Source organism: Podarcis pityusensis, assembly GCF_964106645.2.
Source record: "Podarcis pityusensis genome assembly, chromosome: 13".
In the NCBI taxonomy this organism is placed as follows: Eukaryota; Metazoa; Chordata; class Lepidosauria; order Squamata; family Lacertidae; genus Podarcis; species Podarcis pityusensis.
The window spans coordinates 25,891,715-25,918,527 of NC_138038.1; the positions used below are offsets into that span (position 1 = coordinate 25,891,715).

The 26,813-nt window shown below is 44.4% G+C and overlaps 1 protein-coding gene across 11 annotated transcripts in view; it reads left to right on the plus strand.

The window, feature by feature from the left end:
* The first annotated feature begins 17,328 nt into the window (after positions 1-17,328).
* The window catches only part of MED24 (mediator complex subunit 24), a 51,627-nt gene continuing 42,142 nt past the window's right edge, over positions 17,329-26,813 (plus strand). For 8 of the 11 annotated variants that reach the window (XR_013978878.1, XM_080978257.1, XM_080978261.1 and 5 more), the window contains exons 1-4: positions 17,329-17,432; positions 20,286-20,427; positions 25,322-25,404; positions 26,477-26,515. Coding sequence is in view for 10 of the 11 variants with exons in the window: in XM_080978257.1 (XP_080834383.1) it covers positions 20,295-20,427; positions 25,322-25,404; positions 26,477-26,515 (255 nt within the window). In the remaining variant the exon portion in view is untranslated. Of the gene's footprint in view, positions 17,433-20,285; positions 20,428-23,784; positions 23,876-23,900; positions 24,161-25,321; positions 25,405-26,476; positions 26,516-26,813 lie in introns of those variants that run through there. The other 3 variants (XM_080978260.1, XM_080978258.1, XM_080978259.1) reach the window with 3 other exon arrangements.

The following is a 26,813-nucleotide window of genomic DNA, read 5'->3' on the forward strand; positions in this document are numbered from 1 at the left end:
GCACCTTAAACCTGATCCTGTACTCCACCGGGAGCCAGTGCAGCTGGTATAGCACCGGGTGAATGTGATCTCGCAGTGAAGACCTCGTAAGGAGTCTCGCTGCAGCATTCTGCACCCGCTGGAGTTTCTGGGTCAGTCTCAAGGGCAGCCCCACGTAGAGCGAGTTACAATAATCCAGTCTGGAGGTGACCGTCGCGTGGATCACAGTGGCTAGGTCAGGGTGAGAGAGGTAAGGAGCCAACTGCTTAGCTTGGCGGAGATGGAAAAATGTGTGTCAGTGTGTCTGGGGCCGAGTCAGGATGGCCATCCAACAACAGATAGAGTTGGGTGTCTTCAGCATAGTGATGGCAACCCAGCCCAAAACTCCAGACAAGCTGGGCGAGGGGGCGCATAAAGATGTTGAAAAGCATCGGGGAGAGCATTTTCAAGGCTCACTTTAAAAGTCTGAAGCTGGCAAGGGAGTTCCAAAGATGTGGGGGTCATGATTGAAAAGGCTGTTGACCAGAGAGACCTGCCAGATCGGTCATTCTTAAGGGCAGGCCAGAGAATAAAGTCTCTGAGTCTGAACTTAGGGCCCAAGAATATCAAATATGTATAGGCCACGGGTAGGCAAACTAAGGCCCGGGGGCCGGATCTGGCCCAATCGCCTTCTAAATCCGGCCCGTGGATGGTCCAGGAATCGGCGTGTTTTTACATGAGTAGAATGTGTGTTTTTATTTAAAATGCATCTCTGGGTTATTTGTGGGGCATAGGAATTCGTTCATTCTTTTCTTCAAAATATAGTCCGGCCCCCCACAAGGTCTGAGGGACAGTTGACCGCCCCCTGCTGAAAAAGTTTGCTGATCCCTGGTATAGGCAGTCCTTCAAATAAACCAGTCCCAAATTGTTAAGGCTGATAAAAGGCATATCTGGTTACCAACACCACCAACACCTACACAGTTGTTGTTGTTATTTATAAGATTTATATACGATCTCAGGGCAGTACACAGAATAAAACACAGGATAAAAACAAGTAAGTAAGTAAAACAAAACAGTAAAAAAACAGCCGCCCCCTTCCCACAGATACAGTTAATTAAAAGGCAGTAGAATATTAATCACCCAAAGGCCTGGCTGAAGAGAAGCATTTTTGCCTGGCTTCTAAAAATATATAATGAAGTGGCCAGGCGAACTTCCCTGGGGAGAGGATTCCACAAATGGGGAGCCACTACAGAGAAGGCCTGGTCTTGTATTGCCACCCTCCGGACCTCACAAAGAAAGGCCTCAGATGATGAACGCAGAGTCTGAGGCAGTTTATATGGGGAGAGGTGGTCCTTCAGGTATTGCAGCCTTGAGCAGTTTAAGGCTTGGTAGGTCAAAACCAGCACTTTGAATTGGGCCCAAATACTAACTAGCAGCCAGTGCAGTTGGGCCAGGATCAGTGTAATACGCTCAAACCGTTTTGTCCCAATGAGCAACCTGGCCACCGAATTCTGCACCAGCTGAAGCTTCTGGGCCATCTTCAGAGGCAGCCCCATATTGTGAGCCTGGCCCTTTAGGGGGAGTGAAACCTCATCCACAACTCCATCCAGATTAGCAGTCTGCCCAACCAACACCAGTCCTGTCTTGTTTGGGGCTGCTTCCAGACGGGGCCTTAATTCTCAAATGGGTTGTTTCAGCTTGTTTCAGCCCTCATTTATTCTAAAATTGCCTCCAGCAACCTGTTGAGGGTTTCATTTCTTACTGTTAGCGTACATATATGTCAGAGCATATGCTTGTGCCTGACACATCATCAGTCACACGAGAGCGGTGGCTGCACTCGCAGCCCATTATTGCTAATGGGTGTCTTGTGAAAGCTATACAGGCAACTCCCCATTTATGCATTGCCGCGAACCCAGAAGTGGCAGGGAAAGGGGCAAAAACGGCCCTAAAAGAGCAAACATTGCAAGTAAACAGCATCTAGCAATCCCACAAGCCTTTGTAAATGCAATCCCAGGAGCCCTTGCACTGACCTTTGACACCTGTGGAGGGTTGGAGTTTGAGCAAGAACGTTTGGAGGGAGCAGTTGTGGTGGAGTTTGGCAGATCAGGTAAGTGCTGGTAAGTGCTGGGTGACCTTGGGCCAGTTACCATCTCTTAGCCTAACCTACCTGACAGGGTTGTTGTGAGGATGAAATGGGAAGGAGGAGAAACATGTGCCCCACCTTAAGAGCTCCATGGAAGATAAAAAATGTTTATAAATGTAATAAATAAATAAACCCAGGCTCAGGACTTCAAATATGGCCCAGTCTAAGCACCTCTGTCTGGCTGTTGGGGCTCTCCCTACATCACATGCCCTCTCCTCAGGGCACACCCCACAGCAGCCCTGCTTCTAGGGAGGGGGGAGAAATTCAGTTCAACACATGTTCAAAACCGAATCTATCAAATTTGTACTTTCCCAAATACAGTGGTACCTTGGGTTAAGAACTTAATTTGTTCCAGAGGTCCCTTCTTAACCTGAAACTGTTCTTAACCTGAAGCACCACTTTAGCTAATGGGGCCTCCCGCTGCCACTGCACAATTTCTGTTCTCATCCTGAAGCAAAGTTCTTAACCCAAGGTACTATTTCTGGGTTGGTGGAGTCTGTAACCTGAAGCATCTGTAACCTGAAGTGTCTGTAACCCGAGGTACCACTGTATGCAAATAGAAACACAGTGTTTCTTTTCTTTTTTTAAATCACACTTATCTGAATGTTGCAATGTAGTTCTCTGACCAAACAGTGCTTACAAAGATGCATACATGAGGGGGAAGAATGCATAAAAATGAAGGTGTTGGTGAAAGTAATGATCAGAATTGCATTATATTAGGAAGATGGCTTGCAAAAATGCGTACACTCGTCAAAAGTACAGATAAAGATGTATTTACTGTATTAGGAGAAATTCGCACTAAGATGCTGGTGAATTTTCGTGAGGAATTTAAAAAAAAATTCTGTCAAATAGGGGGAGCTGAATTTAAGACTGGAGAAATGAGAAACGAAGGGAGCTGAAAATGACAGATTCTTACATCCCTACCTGCTTCACACCCTCCTTTTTTGCCTGCCTGGAATGTGTCCCTGAATTCTTCTAATGAATCTTCCTTGGCTCAATGGAGGATAGTGTGTGTGTGTGTGTGTGTGTGTGTGAACTCCCAACCTTACGAGCAATATGTGCATTGCCAAGGTTGTGTATGTTCCTTGTCTGCAGCACACAACTGCAAAATGTGGTGACATGCAGAATTCAGCACCCTTGTTTTTAAAAATTAACTTATTCTACCCCTTCAGGCTTTGAAGATAAGCTTGAAAATGTTCAGGCAATATCTGATGGAGTCTCAGAAACTGAGGAGGAGCAGGATTTCCAATTGTCAGAGGACTGGAGGATTTCCGGTCCTTTTGTGGGAAGGGCTTATGTGCCCCATCTAGTTATGTGCATCTATCCAGAAAAAAAGTAGAGACATCACCTTGCCAACAAAGGTCCGTATAGTTAAAGCCATGGTTTTCCCAGTAGTGATGTATGGAAGTGAGAGCTGGACCATAAAGAAGGCTGATTGCCAAAGAATTGATGCTTTTGAATTATGGTGCTGGAGGAGACTCTTGAGAGTTCCATGGACTGCAAGAAGATCAAACCTATCCATTCTTAAGGAAATCAGCCCTGAGTGCTCACTGGAAGGACAAATCGTGAAGCTGAGGCCATCTCATGACGAGATGGTTGGATAGTGTTCTCGAAGCTACCAGCATGAGTCTGACCAAAGTGCAGGAGGCAGTGGAAGACAGGAGTGCCTGGCGTTCTATGGTCCATGGGGTCACGAAGAGTCGGACACGACTAAACGACTAAACAACAACAAACGCAGAAAAAGCAGAATAAAATTATGCAAACTAACACTTGCACAATATTCCCAAAGGTGGGTAACTAAAGCAAAATAAATCAATCAATGGCAAACCGGAGTAACATCTACTAACAGAAAATTCTGTGAGATTGTCCCTCTTTGCTTGAAGATCCCAAGGGGCTATTGAAAACATGAGGCTCTTGCAATGGTTTCAAAAGTTAGTTTGGCTTGGACTTGTGAATCTGCACTGGAAGTGAGTTCCAGACATGCCTCTCTGTAGGCCGTTGCCAGCTGATGCATAGTGTATATTAAAAGGGAGCCCCCCCCCGTGGTTTCCTAAGATTGCAATTGGATAAAAAAGGAGGTGGCAGATGGTAACTAAAACCACGGTTACCTGGGAGTAAGTCCTGCACAGTGAAGTAACCATGCATAGGACTGGTTGCCATATAGACCAGGACACCCCAAAAGTTGCTGAGCTTTTCCCCCCAGTAATGTCCCAAGGTACAAAGGTTCAGATGGTTTAGCTCTCCCATGGCAAATACATAAAGCTGAGTGACCATGTGTTTAGCCCTACTCCTATTATTTATTCAATTTGTAGACCGCCCTTCATAAAACACAAAATACTTAATAAAAATAAGAACAAACTAACCCAAAAACAGAAGTTGCACAAATTCTTCTACCCCTGCTTCCAGGGTACTCAGCTATGATATCTGAACTGGGGAGTCCAGATCTCCAAGTCTTTAAATCAAGGGTTTTAAAGCAAGCACAGAAGACCAGCCCCAACACAGCAGCAGCAGAAGTGGGAGGAGCTACACCATTATGAGTGTAGGGCTCAACCTGTTATGTAGCGTTGCCGTATTCTGAAGAGCAAAAAAGAGGACACATTTGTCAACTTCTGCTTTTAACAATGGATCTCTATGACAACTCTCATTTTATGTACCTATGAAAAAGAGGATATGTCCTGGGAAAAGAGGACCTATGGCAACCCAGGGCCCCTTAGAACACAAAAGCCTCATAACTCCTGTGACAAACAGATAACAAGACACTGTGAACACCACAGTAGTCATGTTTTAGGAAAAGAGAAAACAAAAGCAAATTAAAAGGAAAAATAGCTGCTGAGAGTCTGTCTTGCGCACGTATGTGTTGTGAGTTGGTGGGGCTGGGCCCACCCACTGAAGCATTTCCTACATGTGGCTAGAAATTTAAATATTTTGCTGCGTTTCTGTTCAGGTTTGGCCTCTAAATATCAGATATTCTTACTCGCGGAATTTGAGAGATTTCTCCTCCCGCTCTGTGGATTAGGTCTGACAAGACATGACGTCCCCCTCCCCAGTTTCCCGCAGTTTCATGGAAGAGCTGCTCGCCGACAAGCTTTTCCCCATCCCCCCACCTCAGTTGCTGGAGCAATAATAATAAAAAACTGGAGCAGCATCGGGGTCTCCACAGGGTCAGAGCCTCCCCGGAAGACAAAATTGGCGAGGCGGCTACTGAACGACCTCATTGCAGGGGGCATAGCATTGTTCTTGGTATGGAACTAAATCGCAGTCACCCTGACGGGTGGAACCATAACCCACTTCCACACCGTCAGGGCTCAGCCAAGCTGGCGCTTCCAATGAATGAAATGAATAAATGAATGAAGTCCTAGTGGATTTTTCCCAATGACATTGCCACATTGCCCTGTAAATTCCCCCCCCCCCCAACCTTTTTGATGCTATCCGTCAAATCCTGACAGAAATAAAATGATCAAATATTACCAACATGCAAAAATATGTACATGTTTATCGTTAACAGTGTTTAAGGAAAAGAGTGAGAAACGTGAATAACTGCTCACAGGGAAGCACTGCTGTTGTTTTCCGCCTAGGGCTATTGAGATTGTCCTTTTTGCAACTGTTCCAGGCCCAGGGTTGGCCCTACCATTAAGCAGAGTGAGGTAGCCACTTTAGGCAACAGGTGCTGGGGGTGAAATGACCAGTGGAGAGTCAGTGGAGGACAGCTATCTGTGCCCTGTGTTTCCTAACTTAGCCTTTTGCCATCAGGTGTGGTGGAAGAGGCCTTCCTTTGACAAGAGTCAATTGATAAGATTCAATTGTCGGTACATGGAATGGGAGGGAGCGACACCTTGCATGCTGCTTCAGGCAGCAAAATAGCTTGGACTGCCTGAGTTCAGGCCAAACGAAGGGTCCACATTGCCCCAGCTGTGCCACAACTTCAAAAACAGATGTGAATGGTGGATCTGTGCTTGCTTCATCCCGCGTCTCCCTTGTTCATTTACAAAGTGAGGTGTGTCTAATTTTAACTTCAAAAAGGGTTTGCAAAAGGTAAGGACATCTTTCCCCTTCTCAGCGCCCCATAGTTGTTGTTGTTTTTTGTTCCAGACATTTTTCTCACAGTTAAGATAATTTTCCAGTGAGAATAATTCCTGGAGCAACAGACTATGAGGAGTTGAGAGAGGGGTTCAGCAGCCTTTACCCACACTCCCCTTTTGATGTAAAATCAAACGCTCAACCTCTCCGCTTTCTAAATAGATGAGGCAGACCCAAGATTACACAAATGTCACATCTGCTGCTATTACATCTAATTTGGCCCACAGGTATAATTATAATTCTTGCTTTCTGTGCCCCACCTCTCCCAAATTAAGTGAGCCCACACCTCCATATGCAATAGAAGAGCCTTTTCCAACCTGGTGCCCTCCAGATCCTTTGGACTGCAAGTCCCATCATCTCCAGCCAGCATTGTTACTATCATTATATATTTATCTATACCCCATCTAACGGGACTCAAGGCGGCTTACAGATAAAAACAAGGACTGCTTCCAGAGGCAAGGTCGCCCCTCCATATGACGGCATACCTTTCACCTGTAAGATGATTGAACTCTTTCGAGTCTTCTCAGTGAACGTGAGAGTGTTTTCCCTTTTAATTTTGAGCATTTAATTAAGGTCTTATCAGGGCCATCTCCAGGTGCTTTTTTTGTAAATAAATAAATTTATTACACTTATACCTTGGTGTTCTTCCAAATAGCTCGGAGTAGCTTACATATAGTTCCCAAGTATCTTTCTAGCCAGGCAATTAATGTGGCCAAGTCTGATTAGTTTTTTTCAACATGAGAACTGCACCATGTGCCCTCAGAATATTTGCTGGGGCCCCAGGCAATAATCTTAGAATCACAGAGGGTACCTTGTAGGCAGGGACTCTAGATAATTCCATCGGAAATGGAAATGGGAGAAGAAATTGCTGCAATCTGCATGTTTACTTGAGATCAGAAGCAGAGAATCACCAAGCGAATACAAGCAATATTCACTTTCTTCTTCTTCTTCTTCTTCTTCTTCTTCTTCTTCTTCTTCTTCTTCTTCTTTAAGTCTGTGAAGGTTACATAAGTAATTTCGTTATTTTTTGCATTACTGTTACTGTTTCCCTTCCACTGAAATGCATTGGCATTAATTACATAATTAATTATGTCCGTTTCGGCCATACTTTATAGCGAGATAAATATCATAGGCTTTAGCAGCAGCCAAGCTGAAATGGAATGGAGACAGTGCTGACTGCAGTGAACACAGGAAACATGGAAATAGCAGCCTCTTTACATCCCTGCTTGTAGGTCACCTAGTCTAACTTCCTGACTGAGGCAAAAAATATATATCCAAAAGTAGCCTGTCTGCAAAGTAGCCCAGCTTCACAAGCCAGTTGGTTCCATTGTCTAACTGCTGTTACCAGCCAGAGACTTCTCTTAATTTTCAACCAAAAAGTGCCCTCCTGTAACTTAGGCCTGCTCTCTGAAGCACCACACAATAAGAGGCCTGCTCTTCCCTCAAGAGAAATCATTCCCGCCCGCTGGTCTCCTGAGCATCAGCAATGGAGCGAGACAGGGAGGGATCATGCCAAGATGGCAGTAACAACTTGAGTGGTGGTACACACTTAACAGCAGAAGGGATCTCCTGCTTGGATGTTATGAAGTGTGAGACCTTCACATACGGCTTGTCCTCCAAGGAGAACTCATACCCACTTATGCCAGTGGTCAACAACCTTTTAGGACCAGTGGGTGCATTTTAATTCTGAGAAAGTGCTGTGGGCACCAGTCAAAAAATGGCTGCTGTGGGAGAATGGCATGACACAGAATTAGAGAGAGTACAGTCATTGCTGCTCCATGCAACCTGGACAACCTCAGGCTTCCTGAGGGAAGTCAGCCATGTCCCGCTGGTCCTGTTTCTGGAGATACAATACTGATCTCTCTCTCTCTCTCTCTCTCTCTCTCTCTCTCTCTCTCTCTCTCTCACACACACACACACACACACACACATGCTGTTGCTAATAACAATAGGGAGCATTTCCCAGTACAAGAAACAATGAACTGGCTACACCATCATCCCTCTCTCGTGAACACTGCACACAAACAGACCACAAATGCGCCTGCATCACTCACTCACTCACTCACTCACTCACTCACCTTGAATGAGAGAAATAAAGACAAGCAGGCCTGAAAAATACTCAGATGCCCATTTGTCCAGATTCTTAAAACATTTGGTGTTGCCATCCAAAGAATGCATGTATGAAATCTCTGTGCAGAGCTGCCCAAGAATTTGAAAATATTATTCCAGCACTTTTGCCCAAAGTGTCTTGTAAGCTAAAGGTACCCCTGCCCGTACAGGCCAGTCGTGTCCGACTCTAGGGTTGTGCGCCCATCTCACTTAAGAGGCCGGGGGCCAGCGCCGTCCGAAGACACTTCCGGGTCACGTGGCCAGCGTGACGAAGCTGCTCTGGCGAGCCAGCACCAGCGCAGCACACGGAAACGCCGTTTACCTTCCCGCTATAAAGCGGTACCTATTTATCTACTTGCACTTAGGGGTGCTTTCGAACTGCTAGGTAGGCAGGAGCTGGGACCGAAAGACGGGAGCTCACCCCGCCGCGGGGATTCGAACCGCTGACCATGCGATCGGCAAGCCCTAGGCGCTAAGGTTTTACCCACAGCGCCACCCGCGTCCCTAAAGTGTCTTGTATTCTGCACCAAAAGGACCCAGATTTCCGCACCAGGAAATCCTGATTCGACCGTTAGAATATATGATGTCGTATTCTTGCCATCTGCACAGTTAAATCCCATATATATATATATATATATATATATATATATATATATATGAAGGAGATGAGGGGAAGGGATTTATGTCAAATAACAAAGGCCTCTTGTAAACCTCGCCCTACCATTCTCCATTCGCTTGGAATCACAGAGGCTAAACTTTTACCGTGTGTGTTAGGCTCTCGATGCTGCAACACACCCATCTCCTGTGTCAAAACCCTTCATTGTTTCCCCTTTAGCTGGCACAGCAGGCACTGCTTGGGCTGCTGCCTGAGAGGGAAGGAAGGAAGGACGTGGTGTCCTTCACTACCAGCTGTGCATCCAGAGCCAGGGGCAGGCAGCCCGATTCGCAGTCCAAACAATAACCAACAGCCTTCAGGGGACCAAACCATCACTAGGTTGGTTACTTGCGGCTAAGGGAGCAAGATGAACATCAGCTAAGGGCTGAGGGGATTGCTAGTGAGTGACTCCTCATACAAGGCCTCTAGTTTAGGATTGAGGCAGCACACACACAGGGACATTATCCCTCTGGTCAGTTTATTTGGTATTATTGCACATGATTGTGTAGCAGAGCAGGCCAGCAGGCAGCCCAAGGCAGGACTGACCTGTCCATGAGGCACATTGAGACAGCCGCCTCAGCCTCTGTGGGCACCAGAGAAGTGAGGAGAGGCGGCTCTGGTGGCTTCCACATTTTGGCGAGATCTTGCGAGGTTGCCCATAGGCCTGATACAACCTTCCCAAAACCCCGATGAGCGATGCGCCAGGGGTCTCAGGAAGGTCGTGTGAGGCCTCTGTGCAATCTCACAGACCTCATGCAAAATCTCAACAGAGCCCAGAAGCCACAACCATGCAGCCCCAGAAAGCAAAGCCTTGGTGAGGGCAGGAAGGGGCATGAGGCCCATGCACAAGGCAGCAGCTTTCCATTTTGTCTCAGGCCTCAAAACAGGACAGGCCACCCCCTCGTCTAAGGGCCGGCTGCAGCCCTTGAAACGCTTTGGTCCTTAAGGGGGGGGGGTGGCTTTACAAAAACGGACTAAAAACCTGCTCACCGTTCCTGAGAGTGGGTGACTAGGTCCTCAAAGACAAGTAAACACCCACCAGACAGCCTTGCAAGGCATGAACCCTCCCTCCAAACATGCACACGCACGAACACACACAGAGAGAGAGTGCCATAATTATGGGCATTCTGTTAGTTATTAATAATGATAGTTCAAAGAAACAGAGAGCGACTTGAGGCATAGCAGAAGGGGTGGGGGAATCGCACTGCAACATTATGACTCCCAGCCTCAGATGCTGCTGCCAGGACTGATTTCAGAAGCGTGCAGAGCTATCTCAAGCACAGCTTTTATAATTGCTAGAAAGCCCTTTGCACCCTGCCCCATATCTTTCTCGCTGCCATCAACCTCCCACCCTGTCCAGTCCAAGTTCTCTGGCTCCTTTCCAATAAAATGAAGGATATCAGGCCTCAAGGCATGTGGGTGGGGTCCCTTTGGCTCACATTCCTGTTGATGAGGTCCCCCCCCCCATACCTGTTCAGGTAAGGCCTCAAGCAATTCCTGGCCTGGATTCAATTGCTCACCTGGAGCAAAGCTTGTGTTTTCCCCACACTTTTTTTGTGAATGGGTGTGGAATGTCATTGTCGGTTTTGCTCCTGGCAAGCTTGCTGTGCCTTTTAACAGCGGCACAGCAGCCAGAAATTCAGCAGTTATGGAAATGTGGGGAAAAGCTTGTCCTGCTGAATTTCTTCCTGGCAAAGTTTTGCCTTCAGATGTCTTCTAAAGGTTGTATACTTACCCCCTTGGCTAACGGGTTGCATAACTCCATACCCTGCAATATTTGTCTGATGAAAATAGGGACGTCCTAAGGAAAAGCAGGACATTCCAGGATCAAATCAGAAACCGGGATGGCTTCTGTAAATCTGGGACTGTCCCTGGAAAATAGGGGCACTTGGAGGTCTGCTATTTAGTCCAGTATTGCCTATTGAGTGGTAGATGCTTCCCAAGGCCTCAGGTAAAAGTAGTTCCCAGTTCTTCCAGCTGTTAACTTTTCAGATTGGAGATACCAGGGATTGAACCCACAACTTTGATGCATGCAGAGTATACACCAGGGGTCAGAAAACTTTTTTTTTGGAGGGGGCCGGTTCACCGTCCCCCAGATCTAGTGGTGGGCCAGACTGCGCGCACACGGCGGAGGGGGCTTCTCTCTCCCCCCCAGCCAGTGCCCTCCTCTGTCTACCTCCTCCACCACTCTGCCTGTGGTTAAGAGCCGGCAGCGGTGGCGGCGCCTCTCCTTTTCGGGACAGCTTTCCCAGGCGCCAGGCACAGGGCCAGCAGGTGCGCCAAGCTCCAGCCCACAGCATGGCCATGGGGAGAGGCCAGTGGGCAGGCAGTGAGGATTTCTATCAAAGCCCAGCCCCCTTCCTCCGCAGAGTGAGGAGAAGCCAGGAAGAGGGAGGGAGGGAGAAGGGAGGAGGCGCCGCCACAGTGAGGGGGGTGAATTGCAAATGGCACCCGAAAAAAATGGCGATCATGCTAATCCAAGTGGTGATTGCAGAACCGTTTGCAGGCTGGATCCAGAGGGCAATTGGGCCAGATCCGGCCCGCGGACCATAGTTTGCCTACCCCTGGTATACGCTGTACTGCTAAGCTCTGCCCCCTCCTTTGTGTGCCTTATTAATGTTTCACATGTTCCAATGCTGAAAACATGTCACAGAAAAACAGATTCTGCAGCCCATTCCCAGACTCAGATGTAGCTTTACCGTGGAAAAATTCTGCAGTGATAATAAATAAAGTCTTCTGTTTAATGTGCATTATTATGCCATGATGCAAGCCCCTCCTTGTCCTTCATATCATCCAGTTATTCTCCCCACCCCACCCCCCAATTATCCTTGGCATAACTTTTTCATTCATAGGACAATATCTGTTCCATCCTTGTTCTATTAAGAACAGAAGACCTCCTACAGCTTTACTGGAGACCTAACAAGGCCTCCCCCTTTCTTCCATTTTTTAGTATTATTTTTATTCCCAACATGATGTTGCAACTGAGTAAACATTTTACACATTTTCCCTGCAGCTTCATCTGAAAAAAAGGAAAGGAGGGGGGATATCAGATTTTGTTTTCTCCCTCTAATTTGTGCTCTAAATCTGCAGAATGTGCTTTAGAAATGCCCAGCTGTTTAGAATATAGATTGTAATTTGGGGCTGTGGGAATGGGGGGGGGGAGCGGAATATGTTGGAGGGAAATCATCGGAAGCCAGCCTGAGCAAATGGGATAATTGGATCTCAGCCCACGTTCTAGACGTGGGTAAAGATCCATTATCTAGGGCTGTCAACTTATTAACAAAATTAGTGGATTAAATTCACTTTTTAAAAATGTAATCAATTAATTGATTTGCATACCGACACAATTTACGCAACGGTGCCTTTCAGAGAGATTGACGCAAGCAAAACATGACTTAACAATTTAATAAACAAGGGCTACCACTCAAAGAACATTTTAATTTTATATTACAGTACTATATCTGAGCCAGCATAAGAAAATGAAGCTTGGCCATTACCTGCCAATTAAAGTTTACCGTTTTTAGTTAAAATATATATAAAAAATTGTCCAGTAGCATCTTAGAGACCAACTAAGTTTGTTCTTAGTGCACTGTAGTGTATCTGAAGAAGTGTGCATGCACACGAAAGCTTATACCAAGAACAAACTTAGTTGGTCTCTAAGGTGCTACTGGACAATTTTTTATTTTTTTTAATATATATTTTTATATATTTCAACTGTGTCAGACCAACACAGCTACCTTCCTGAATCTTCAGTTAAAGCTATCCATCACCAAATCAGCCAACTGTATAGGGTCCTAGCAAAGCTAGCAACACTTATGGGATAGGTTTCCAGTAAGTTGTTTTGGTATCTGAGGGAGAAAATCCCCCAGGCAGCTCTCCCTAGGAGTAAAAATAAAAATACAGTGGTACCTCAGGTTATAGACGCTTCAGGTTACAGACGCTTCAGGTTACAGACTCCACTAACCCAAAAATAGTACCTCGGGTTAAGAACTTTGCTTCAGGATGAGAACAGAAATCGCATGGCAGTGGCGCAGCGGCAGCGGGAGGCCCCATTAGCTAAAGTAGTACCTCAGGTTAAGAACAGTTTCAGGTTAAGAACAGACCTCCAGAACAAATTAAGATCTTAACCTGAGGTACCACTGTAAACTGAATTGTAGAGTAGCAACTCTGAGGATCATCTAGTGACCAGGCATGTCCAAACTTGGCCCTTCAGATGTTTTGGGACTACAACTCCCATCATCCCTAGCTAACAGGACCAGTGGTCAGGGGTGATGGGAATTGTAGTCCCAAAACAGCTGGAGGGCCAAGTTTGGCCATGCCTGATTCTAGTCCAACCCCCTGCAGTGCACAGATCCCAACTAAAGCATCTGTGCCAGACAGCCATCCAGTCTCTGCTGAAAAACCTCCAAGGAAGGAGAGTCCTCCACCTCCCGAGGGAGTCCATTCCACTGTCAAGCAGCTCTTCCCATCAGAAAGTTCTTCCTGATGTTTAGTCGGAATCTCCTTTCTTATAACTTGAATGCATTGGTATGGGTCCTACCCTCCAGAGCAGAAGAAAACAAGCTTGCTCCATCTTCCATATGACAGCCCTTTAGGTAGTGGAAGATGGCTATCATATATCCTCTCAGTCTCCTCTTCCCTAAGCAAAACATTACAACTCCCTCAACCATTCCTCATAAGGATTGGTTTCCAGGCCCATGATCATCTTGGTTCCCCCCCTCTGCACACGTTCCAGCTTGTCAATATCATATTATTAGTATTAGTATTATTTGTATGCTGCCCATCTGACTGGGTTGCCCCAGCCACTCTGGGCGGATCCCAACAGAATATTAAAAACACAATAAAACATCAAATACTTCTCAAATTGCTGCCCTTTCATGACAAGCAAAGTCAGCTGTCTGTGACAAACACCTCACTCTGTCTCTTGGAAGAGGTTGCAGTTAGAACATCAAGCCAAAATGGTGAAATGTACTGAGGTCATTTAGGTATCTCGTGACAAAGCTAGCATAAATCTAAAATCACCTCCCAAACTACTAACCTGATCCTTCAGAGGCTGTGCAACCCCATCTAATACTGGATGAAGACCTATTTTCAAACATGTAACCCATCCAACCTCAGAACTTCCATCTTGTTGCGGCCAAGTTTGTTTTTGGCCAACATCCAGCCTGTTACCATCTACCTGGGTGACAAATGCAGTTTCAGTTCTAAAACTAGGCCCAAACCCACACTGGATGTGAGTTACCTGTTTCATTGACAGCGCTGGGTCCTTCCGATGGGTGTTTATTGTGGAACTGGTGCTCCACGTGCATGGACAGTGGTACCTCAGGTTACAGACGCTACAGGTTACAGACTCCGCTAACCCAGAAATAGTACCTCGGGTTAAGAACTTTGCTTCAGGATGAGAACAGAAATCGCGCAGCAGTGGTGCGGCGGCAGCAGGAGGCCCCATTAGCTAAAGTGGTGCTTCAGGTTAAGAACAGTTTCCGGTTAAGAATGGACCTCCAGAACGAATTCAGTTCTTAACGCGAGGTATCGCTGTACTGGTAATTATTATTTTTTGCAGAATCCACATGACTTCCCCCAAAGAATCCTGGGAAGTGTCGTTTGTTAAGAATGCTGGGAATTGTAGCTCTGGGAGGGGTAAACTACAGTTCCCAGTATTATTTGCGGGGAGTCATCCCATTTAATCTGGATTCACCCCTTAGGGTGAAACTTAAACAAAAGCCTGTCCCTAGGTCTTTTTTCAGCTGGAACTTGCTGGAACTCAGTTCTGGCATCTCTCAGGTGGGTACCATTGCCATTCTAAGAGAACAAGGGAGTTCATGGTGAGTTCCAGCACCTCTTTTTCTAGAAAAATAGCACTGCCTATTACAAACAACTGTTTTGTGGTATCTCAATTAACCATCTGCTAATTAAGCCCTCATCAAGCAGCACCTTTTAAAAAAATATGTATTGGGGAAAAGGTGTTGCAACTATTGAGAAATGGAGACTGGTGTGGGGCTGGTATTGGCTTTTGGCAAGGCTGAGTGTATTCTGTACCACAAGGAAGGTTTTAAAAACCAGCACTTAGATCCATAAGGTAAAAAAGGTAAAGGACCCCTGGGCAGTTAAGTCCAGTCAGAGGCGACTATGGCGTGTGGGGCTCATCTCGCTTCAAGCTGAGGGAGCTGGCGTTTGTCCACAGACAGCTTTCCGGGTCATGTGGCTAGCATGACTAAACCACTTTTGGAGCAACAGAACACTGTGACGGAAGCCAGAGCACACGGAAACACTGTTTCCCTTCCCACCGCAGTGGTACCTACTTATCTTCTTGCACTGGTGTGCTTTCAAACTGCTAGGTTGGGAGAAGCTGGGACAGAGCAACGGGAGCTCACCCCGTGATGCAGATTTGAACCACCAACCTTCCAATCAGCAGGCCCAAGAGGCTCAGTGGTTTAGACCACAGCGCCACCCGCTCTCTGCCACTTAGATTAATTCATAAACATATGAACGGCTAAGATCTGCTGCCCCACAAAATTAAGACTTATTATACACCACCTTTCATTTCAGGGCAGTGGAATTGATATAGGTAACCTCTTAATTATAAGATTAGAGCATATTCCAGCAGGTTGCTGGTATTCTGAGAAAGTCCAGGTCACATCTGTGACAACATCCATTCCCTGGGTAAAAAGCTGACAGCTCAGCAGGATCACACGCTGCTGGTGAATCAATCTCTCCACCTCCTCAGGTCCCTTTCCACATCACTGCCTGATTCTTCCAGGCAGATGGCGAACACTGTAGAGTCCTCTGTTGCAAATGCAGCAGCATGTGACAGAAATGGATGCTGCAATAGTCAGAAGTTGTGATACCTGGGATGGGGAAAATGTGGCTTTCTTGGAAGGTAGGAAAGAAGAGAGATGCTCTTTGAATCAGATTGCTGGATGGAGGAGAAGGTTCTCATTATAAGGCTTTGCTGGGAACTGTGAAGGATAAACTGCACTGTCCATAATTCTTTGAAGGAAAGAATGTGCTTTGAAAGTATAGTGTGTACACAGCCTACAACTGCAATTTACTGGTGTTTTTGATGCATGCTGGATGTTTTGATGAGTAGCTTGATATTACCGATTGAAAATGCAAACACAAATAAAAAGTACTAGGTGTTAGTAAAGAGAAGCTGCCTGCCCTGCCATGATTAATTTCTCCTCTGCATGTTCCATTTTCCTGTGGCTTCCTTGATGCAAAGCCCTAGACCTAGTCCCCACATCCTACTACAGCTAAGTCTAAGTGCATGCAACCACAGTAATTGCATATTCTTTCCCTTAATCCCCCTACCTCCATTTCCCACCCCCTTCCTCTCTTGTCTCCTTTGGGTTATTTTCTAGATTGTAGACCTCCTGGGGCAGTGATCTGTCCACTCATTCTTTCAATGGATGACTCCATATAAACAATTTATTGTTAATTATATTTGCAGCCAATGCTTTGCCACCTTGCGATCAGCCGCCTCTGTGTAAAAAATTATGGCGTATTCTGTTCGGCTGAATGTATGGTTCTGTCGTACTTTTAGGGGAAGAAAGATTAGTACTATTCTAATAGTACAGTGCCTCTCTCAGATCATTGTAGCAAGTTATTTTTGAATGAAATATACTCTTGGACTTAATAATAATAATAATTTATTATTTATAGCCTGCCCATATGACTGGGCTTCCCCAGCCACTCTGGGCGGCTTCCAACCAAATATTAAAATACATATTCATAAATATGACCGTTAAAATATTTTAATGTGCGCTGTTGCTGTTTTGCATTTATATCCTGCCTTTATTCTATCCTAGAACCCAAAGTGGTGTACAGGAGCTTTTCAGGTTGCCAACTGACCAGGAAAAAGCAGCCTAGACTGTTTTTCAGTCGGCTTGATGGCAACAGAGATAAGCTTGATCAACTTCCAATGCCTGCTTATCAAGCTGTAGACTTGAACTATTCTGTCAATGGCTATTAGTCATAATAGTTAAATGGAGGCTTCACTTGCCAGAGACTTGAGGCAAACAACGCCTTCCTCCCTGGCAGCACTCTCTCATGTAGAGGATTACATGCTCATGATAACAACCAGAAATTCAGCTTTTATAGCATTTGCACTTCAGCTCGTAAGTTTCAACTGGCTAATGAAAGACATTAAATAAAGAAAAAAAATCCTGATATTAAGAGGGAAAACATAACTGAAAATCCACTCGTCCTCATTTGTTGCTATGCAGTGTTGATTTACAGATTATACGGAAATTATAGCCCAGGCTCCTAAATAATCACGCTAAAGTAAACCTATTAACAAGGTCTGTTCAACAGCCTTTTCGCCTTTGTAAGCGTGCTCAGTCTCGCAGCCTAAAAACTACACTTCCCAGAAGCCCGTGCGGCTTAGGGGTGGATCCCAGCCAATCCGGGAAAGGTTCTTTGTTAGGTGCAAAGATGGCGGAGCCCAGGAACTAAGACAATTGTGTTTCTTTTGTACAGGAAAGGAAATCGGTAAGTGTTGGCAGCGCATTCTTCCCTTTTAGCGGCCAAATCCTGCTCTGGCCAACCAGTTCTCCTTGCCAGAGCTAGTTATAGAACCCGGGCACCCCAATCTCCCACCTTTGTTTTAATTCCGGTGCAAACTATCTTCAGCTTTTCGCGATCTCTCTCTTTGTTGAATGAATGCACCAGGTCCGATGTGTTCAGAATTTAACAGGGAATCCCATATGTGTGCATATGGAATAAAGTCTCTCTGAATTTAACGGGATTTACTCCCAGGTAAGCATGTTTAACATTGCAACCTAAGAGTATACACTCAGGATCTCCAAATCAGGCCTAAATGGTGTGTGATCTTGAGTACTTGTTCTTGTTTCAAAGTATGAAAAGCGTCTTGCTGCCTTAGACCAAGGTTCAGCATCATTTATTTACAGTGGTACCTTGGGTTACAGACGCTTCAAGTTACAGACCCCAATAACTCAGAATCTTAGCAAGTGCCAGGTGGTCCAACATAAATTAGCTAGCGGTTCACTATGATCTGCCTTCTCCCAATCTCTTTTCTAGTCTACATTATTTCCCTAGGATTTTTTTTTAAGGACTAATGTCTTTGACCTGGGTTCTCAGACCTCCCTAATAGATGAGGAGTAGCTGGATGTAGTTATTCAAATGTGAAATGAAGATATTTCATATCATTTTACTTGTCTCATGCGTTGGTTAACAACCACTTCATGGATTACTCTTTTTTTTGTAATGTAGCCTAAGGTTGACACTGTTAGACTCAGTGGAACTTCCAAGTAAGCATGATGCACAGGAATGGATTCTCAACATGTTTTACAAGTACAACTGTAAAGTGGGGACTATGATATGTTGTTGTAACTTCAGAGTGCACCATCCAGTGTTCATTGTGCTTTAAAGAGGGCAGGTTTCTTCGCTGAGGAGCTTATAGCCTAAAACGTGTCTCATAAACATATGCTGATTCAGGAGCGATGGTTAGTAATGGCTCGGTGAGTGTATATTTAACAGCAAATACTGGCTTGTGAAAAAGCCCTTTTTTCTGAGCAGATGTAAGCTGGCGTGAATGCCTGCTTCTTACCTGTTCTGTGTGTGAGAATCTGCATAGGTGTGCTTGCTCTGCTGGTCTTGTAAACATAGGACCAGCCATCACTGCTGGTTTACTAGTAAACTGAGATTTTCCCAAAAGAGGCGTAAGAAGAGGCCTGCTGGATCAGATGAAAGGTCTATCTAATTCAGCATCTGCTTTCCCACAGTGGCCAGTAGACACTTCTAGGATGCCTATAAACTTAGTTTGAAGATAGTGGCCCTTCCCAGCTGTTACCACCTTCCAACTGGTATTCAGTGGTTTACAGCAAGAATATGGAAGCTCCATATAGGCATCATGGCTAATAGGCATTCATATATTTTTTCCTCCTTAAATTTGTCTAATCCCTTTTTAAAACTATCACCACATCTTCTGACAGCAAGAATAAATAAATTATACATTGTGGTAATGAAGGACTTGAGTCTGACAAGAATCATCTACAAATCAAGTTCGTTGTGTGACTATGTTCTAGTACTATGGGTCGCCATTTTCTCCACATCGTGTCCACTCTTCATTTTCTTTCTTTCCTAAAAAAACCCCACCCAAGTGATTTATTCCTTCCTCCTGGGAAAGGTACTCTAACCACTTGATCATTTGGGTTGCCTCTTCCTGCACCTTTTACAGCTACATATCCTTCTTGAGATGAGCTTAACAGAATGTATGCCACAGGGGTAGGGTGACCTGATCTGGGCCTGATCCTTCTCTCTCCTACCTGCAGCAAATGGGGGATGAATTAGAGTGATGTGCAAATGTGGTCTACCTGTCCTGCTGATCTCATTCATTTAATTTTGGTTCTGGGTCAGGCAAACCAGATAGAATGGTGGGATTTACCAAATATCATCTGCTTTCTGTAGCTCAGCCCTTCTGTTTCTTAGACAAAAGCATTAGAATTTGACATGCGAAAATGATTTCCTCCCTAAGCCTGGGAGTATAAACCAGGAATTCAGGTTTCCCACTTTTTCTACCCAATTTGCAAGACCTACCAGTGCCATTTCATATTTGCTGCATTTGTATAGGCATGCAACATTTGAAGCAAGGTTCAGAGACTTGTTTTTGATCATTTGCAACATTAAATTGCAAAATTGTGCTATATTTTAAGCAAAGGAATTTATGCCTTTGGTCATCAGTAATTAAATGGGATGCCTGACATAGTCACTCAGGCTGCAGTCATAAACATAATTAGAGAATTGGTTCTTTTGAACACAGAGGGACTTACATCCTGATTAAAAACATGTATAGGATTGCATTGTTTAAAACCAATGGGCTGGTCAGACGTGCTCCTGTAGAATAACGACCTATCTAAAACCTGGACATGCTTATGTATGTGCACAAGCTATATGAATGATTGTGAATTCTTCCTTCCCTAACTCACCTAGCACTGTATGGCACTACCTGCTTTTCAAATGTATTTTTTGGAAGTGGAAATAGAGGACAGGATCTGGCTGCCTCTCACATTTAAATGTCAAGTACTGTTCTTTGAGGGAAACAGCTTGTTATAAGCCAAATGTCTAAGCAAAATGGGGCCTGTATATGGCATATAGGAGGTGGGAGGGATAAGAGTATGGGCTTGGGAAACACAGGTTCAAATCTTTGTGTACAGGAAGTACATGGAAGGCACCGAGAAAGGGTTTTCTAAGCCTAAAGGATGTAGGGGTTACTCTGTGCACACTGGAAAATGTTATAGGGTTGTTTAAGAATAACTGGAGTGCTGGAAACTCAACAGGGATATATGGCAGAGTTGCTGTGTCATGTTTTTCTGTTTCCTTTAGGACAGGAAGATGATGAAAGTGGTCAACCTCAAACAGGCCATCCTCCAGGCTTGGAAGGAGCGGTGGAGTGATTACCAGTGGGCCATAAACATGAAAAAGTTCTTTCCCCGGGGGACTACATGGGACATCCTGAATTTAGCAGGTCTGGTTCAAAGTTCGTACAAATCATAAGTGTTGAGTTTGTTTTTCCTAAAGTTAACTTTGTGACCTATAAGCAATAAACTGCAGTTGCCTACTGTTTTGACAGCATAGATATTAGCACTTGACTGAAAATGCCCCAGCCACTGCAGTGGTTTCTAGTTCTTTATAGCGCTGCATTATATTAAGTTTAGTCGCTACAGGGAGGTCCATCAGTTGCATCATGTTAGAGATGATGCAGGTGGTGCTGCAGGTTTGGAGTAACTACCTTTTTCCTTCTGAAAAGAAATATATTTTCTCTAGTTTGGGTGCTGCCTAAAGAACTTCAGCAAGCTGGCAGCTACAAATTGTGAAATGGATAAAAAAAGTAATATTTGAGTCTTGCGGCTTTTTCAAATGCCCCATCTCTTCCCTCTTATGCTATGCTACTTGCACATGAGTAAGAAAGTGTGTGTGTAGTTTGTTTGCTTTCAGATGCTTTAAATTGTTTTTCTGTTTTGATGTGTACCACCCTGTGCTCCACTGGGAATAGAATAGAAATTTAATAAATGAAAAAAAATACATTTCATGTGTATTGTGTCAGAATACAAGGCAGTAAACATGACTAAATCACAATGTAGTTGTACATTTTGGAGCTGCAAAAGACAATTAGTTAAGCTGAATGGGCACCATGCAACTGAATATTCTGGATTCATCAATTGTTTTATATTTTGTATTTTAAGACTCAAGTTGTGGGCAGTTTTGAGAGAGGCTGCTACTGACATTGCCTCTGCCTGCTCCTGTTATGAAGATAAATGCAGATAATTAGACAGAGACCGATTTGCCAGATCTGTGTGTGCCTTGACTTGTGTCTCCCCATTTGCCCACATAAAGGATGTATATCCACTTTTTTTTTTGCTGTACCCCAGTACCATTTTTCAAACATAATACCAAACCATGGTTTAGCATGATAGCCAGCCTAGTTCGCAGGCAAATTACGGTTTGTGTTCAACAAACTATGATTTATTACGGGGTGGGGACTGAATTTGGCTGGTGGGCCAGATCCAAAAATTCCTCAACTCCCTGCAGGCCACACTGGCAGGTGGGTGGGTGGGTGGGGCCGTCCACCTCTCAGCCATCTGATGTTGCATAGTGGTTTGCCTTGCTTCAGAGAAGCCATGGGCTGGAAAACCAGGAACAAACCTTGGTTACAGCTTGTGATTTGTGTGGAGCAAGACAAACTAAAAGGCCTGGGTTTAGATGACATGCTAAGCCAAACCATGGATTAGCTCGCAGCAGGAGGCCCAGAGAAGGAATAAAGCGGCTGCAAGTTCCTCTCTGGGTACCCTCACACCTGTGTTCATGCTAAGCCACAGTTCGGCTTAGTGTTATGAGCAAGCCAGACCATTCTCAACTCTGTTAAAATTTGTCTTTGCTTAGGCTCTTGCCAGTGTATTAACTAAAGTTTTTGTTGGTTAATCAACCAATTAAACTGAGGTTGGTCAGACTGGCTTGCAGTGGCCTTCAAACATTTTGTTAAGACTCATCTGTTTCTGGAAGGCCTTTTGATGAGCTGTAACTTTAGCAGGTCTATCTCCTTACCTGTTCTTCAATTTTATTGCACATCTCGCAGTCATTGAAAACGCATCTAAAAACTTACACAATGTTTTAAGTTGGCTTTGGAAAGTTTAAATTTGGGGTTTTTTGGTAGTTGGGCTGATGTGTGGTTCTGATATAGCCCAAAAGGTGGTATTGAAATGAATTAAAGAGCACATAGTTATAATAATTAGAAGAATCACTTTCACATTGTGTGCATTGAAAATTAAAGAAGAAGAAAGGCAGAAGGAGGGACCTAAGGGAATTCAGACCAACTCAACTATTCTGGGGCCTCTTAATGTTCTGATTGCTAGAACTGGAGTGATTGAGAAGAAGTAATGGGTGGAGTTATGAGAGCAAAACTCCTGGTTGACTTCTTGGAGCAAGAATGAGTAGTACAGAGTTCAAATCAATCTTATGTCCTGTTTAAACTTTGGAGCAAGCCTATTTTAAAATCATGCTGTAAAGATAAAGGACCTCTGGATGGTTAAGTCCAGTCAAAGGTGACTATGGGGTTGCAGTGCTTATTTTGCTTTCAGGCTGAGGGAGCTGGCATTTGCCCACAGACAGCTTTCTGTGTTATGTGGCCAGCGTGACTAAACTGCTTTTGGTGCAACGGAGCACCGTGATGGAAATCAGAGTGCACAGAAACACCATATACCTTCCTGCCGCAGCAGTACTTATTTATCTACTTGCACTGGTGTGCTTTCAAACTGCTAGGTTGGCAGTTCTCAAGTAGAGAACTATGGTTAAACCATAGTTTATCTGTTGTTTGTCTGGATTAGAACATAATGCTAATCTGTAGTAAATTACAAACAGAAGTGGAAGTGTCTGAGCCCCTCTTCATGGGCACACCAGAGGATGAAGACGACATGCAAGCCCCAGATTCTCCTTGGCTTGTTCACATAATGATAAACCATAGTTCGCTGTTCCATCTGAATGGGACCACAATGAAAATTAAACTTGTTTCAGATTTAATTTTCTAATACAGGTACACCTTCAGACCATGTTGCCCTCTAGATCCTGAAACCTGAGACCTAAGTAGACACTGTCCACAGGTTGTCATACTTGGTTTCATAACATTAAGGACTAAAAGCTTGCTTTTTAGGGAAATATTATATATGTGATACTTGGAATTCTTCTATATTACTGAATTTTGTGTTACCACTTCCCTGTAGTTTTCTGGGCTTCCCTCTCTTTTGGCTGTTGCTTGCATTCCTCTTCTGTTTTAATAATTTCTTTTCTTTTCAAAACCCAGATGACACTTTTATGGTCATTTTAGTTATCTTTTCTTGTACGGTACAAGCTTTGGAATTAAGTTTGCACAGCACTTTTTTTTTTAAGGCGGCAAAGATTTTATGGCTGGGATCTGTTTTGTTTAATTTTGTAACATACTATGTGGATTAATGATGAACTATAAACCGCAGTGATCATCATTAATACTCCTGCGTGACTTCTGGAGTTTTCCAGCTGAACCACAGAAGATTTGGGTTCTTTGTTTGGACGTGACAACTTTATGTCTGCGTAAGCTGTGGAAACTCTCCTCCACACGAAGGCCGTGGATGGACTGTAAATGATGGGTGCCTTTGTGAGTAGCTGTACTAGTTGGAGGAGGAATAATCACGGTGTTGACATTGATAACTCTCCAAAGGTCATAGGAGATGGATATGTCCATTGGAGGGAAGTCCTCATGTTGCGAACTGCTTTGGGTAGATGGAACTGTGAGCAGGCCTAGCGGTTGCTAAGGGTACCTTAGGAAGGACTGTAGGAAACTGGGCCTTGAGTGGGCTGGTCAGCCTTAAAAGGGCACACCTGTGGTGGCTGTAGCTGTTGCTACGGGCAACTCCAGAATACAGATAACTGAGAAACGATGCATTGTAAGCAATAGCATTAGACATAGGATGCAGCACCACTGGCTAGGCCTAGCAATTGCTAACACTGGAACAACTTAATGGCTGAGATTGCTGTTTGGGGTAGCCCCTCGCTGGGCCTAAATTGTTGATGGGGTGTGGTTCACTGTGAAGGTGTGCATCGCCTGAATTGTTAGTTTGCCTTTGGTGTAGTCTCTTTCTAGTTGTGGTTGGCGACCTTTTGAGTACATTGTGGATGTTGATGCGAGGCAGGGCTGGATTTAGGTTTGATGAGGCCCTAAGCTACTGAAGGTAATGGGGCGCTCTATATGTCCAGCTGTCCTTTGTCAACAACAAATTGCCACTGTTTTTTTGTGTTGAATATATGCTATATGGTAATTTGTGGACCTAATTATGTAACCTAATCTGTATGTAGGTTTTATTTTATTTGTTTTTTATCTTATATTTTGGAAATGTACATCCCGGTTTTTTGTTTCCTTTTTTAAAAAATTTAGGCCCCCAAGAGAGTGGGGCCCTAATATAATAATAATAAATTTTTATTTATACCCAGCCCTTCCCGGTTCAGAAAACCAGGCTCAGGGCGGCTAACAACAAATTTAAAACACTTAATTGTAGAAGCAGCATAAAATACAGTATAAAAACATGAATAACAATAAAATTCAAAGTTCTTGTTTAGCTTATATGTAAATCCGGCACTGATGGGCGGGGTGTGTCATTTATACACCGGTAGGCAAAGAGGGCCAACCATGCAACGGGGGATTGTGGCCTTTTTTTGGGTCTGATTCGAAAAGGGAGCGGGGAGAAATAGTTAAAGGGCACACAGCAAAATGGGTTTGACTTGGAAAATCCACCCCCCCCCATACCCCTGTAGTTATTCAGATGGTTAATCAAAAGCTTGACTGAGCAGATAAGGCGTATGCTGCCCCTTTCAGCCTTGCCAAATCTGGCATGTTGGCAGGCTGCCACTGGGAAGCGCATGCCAGCAGTTGGTGCTCATTCTGCTGAGAGATCTTGCCTGCCATCTCTCCACAGCCCCTTCCCTCCGTACCACCTTCAGTCTTAGGAAAAAGCATCTGCGTACGCTGCTGCTGCCAGCGAGCAGAGGTGAGGTCTGAGAAGAGTCTGTGTACATGTCCTTTTCCATCTGAGGCTGCAGAGGTCAGGCAGAGGTCATTGCATTGACTGCAGCAATTTCTGCACATGGGGAGAGTGTGTGGCCACGGTGTCCATTTCCTATCCAGAATGCCACCAACTGCCTCTTTTCTTCCTTGAATTATTTACTCCGCCGCCGCCGCCAGAGAATGCAATATTATAGCATCCTTGCAATTCCTGAGAGTTCCCCACGTTTTGTGAGAGGCTGTGGCCATAATAGTCTTTATTCTTCATGAGAGTGTATATACATTTCCCAGATTGAATTTCTTTCCTTTTTTTTCCTTCTTTTTTTAATTGCAGAAGCACTTCTTGAGCAAGCCATGATTGGCCCATCACCAAACCCGCTGCTCCTGTCCTATCTGAAGTATGCCATTAGTTCCCAGGTAATAATCCCATCGTAGACCCTTTCATCTTCAGAGTGTGTAAACACATTAATGGGTGAATTATTTAGTTAGGAAATCTGTACGTCCTTAAAAAATTGATTTTTTGACAGAACCATGACCTAAGTAACTCGACAAAGTTTTCCTGCTTTTTTCCTTTCTAAAGTACTTGCCCACTTTTATTTGTTTTACAATGCATAATTTTTATGAAATAAATAAACAAATATTTATTTATTTTGCATGATTCTGTAGTTCTTACTCGTTTGCATAATTTATTCTGGTTTTGCTAAATTGTAGGGAAGGTGATATGCAGGGCATTGAAGCTCCACCCCAAACCACTGGAAATCTTACTACGTGCCTTTTCTGGATTCAGAAATTTCAAAATAAGTTACCCACACGTTTTCGGGCACATCTTTACAACCACAAGCGCTAGACACTTGCTATTTTAAAAAGTAAAACATGTGCATCTGAAGAAGCAGAATTCTGAAGAATTCTGTGCCAGTGTAGTCTTGAACGTTATATTTTTGGTTTAGGTGTTCAAGGGTTGTTACAGGCCGTTGGACCAATTAGAAAGAAAAACAAGTGAATGTTTACTAAGCAGTTGCTACTAAAGGACCTGCGGGTCCAAAAGAGAATCTTGGGATATTTTGTTCACCTTACGCCAAGTTGATACTGACAATGCGTTTTCCCACATAGCAATTTTCCGAAGATGAAAATGACAAATGGCCTTTCCTCTCTCTTCCTCTTACTACAAAAGGTGCTTGGCTGTGTGCATACAAGATGCCTGCAAGACCCCTCGCCACAGAGAGAAGCTTTTCAGTTGCTTTTTAACTTCTTTCCTCCTCTCTACTTGCTCACTGTAAAGTTGATGTGAAGCAAATATGCCATCACCTAAAAATGTCTGTTTAAATTTGTGCCAGACCAGTGCTTGAGCAACAAGCTGCGTCCCTGTTAAGTGACCTTGTCGCCCCCCCTCGGCGGTCGAAATGGCAAGGCTTGTTTGTGGATTGGTTTGTTTAAATGTTATCTTTGGCTTGTAACCATCTCTCTCTCTCTCTCTTTGTATTGTTTACAGATGGTGTCCTATTCTTCAGTTCTGATGGCCATCAGCAAGGTAGCATTCCAGCATTTCTCTCTCCACCTTTACCTAAATCCTGAGCACTATTTTATTTCCCAATATCCCTTGATAGAAGGTATCAGTGAATACTGAGGGATTGTGGGAACTTCACTGCAGCATTGTGTATGATATACAACCAGCAGCTTTTGTAAGCTCAGAAGAGAAGCACAGCAATGGCATGTTTCTAGCCCTCATCGTTATGTACAAATGTAGTTACTATTGATGGCTGAAAGCTGTCAGAATATACGTTGCAGGTTTTGCTAAACTGAAGTTTTGAGAGGAGATGAGGCTTGTT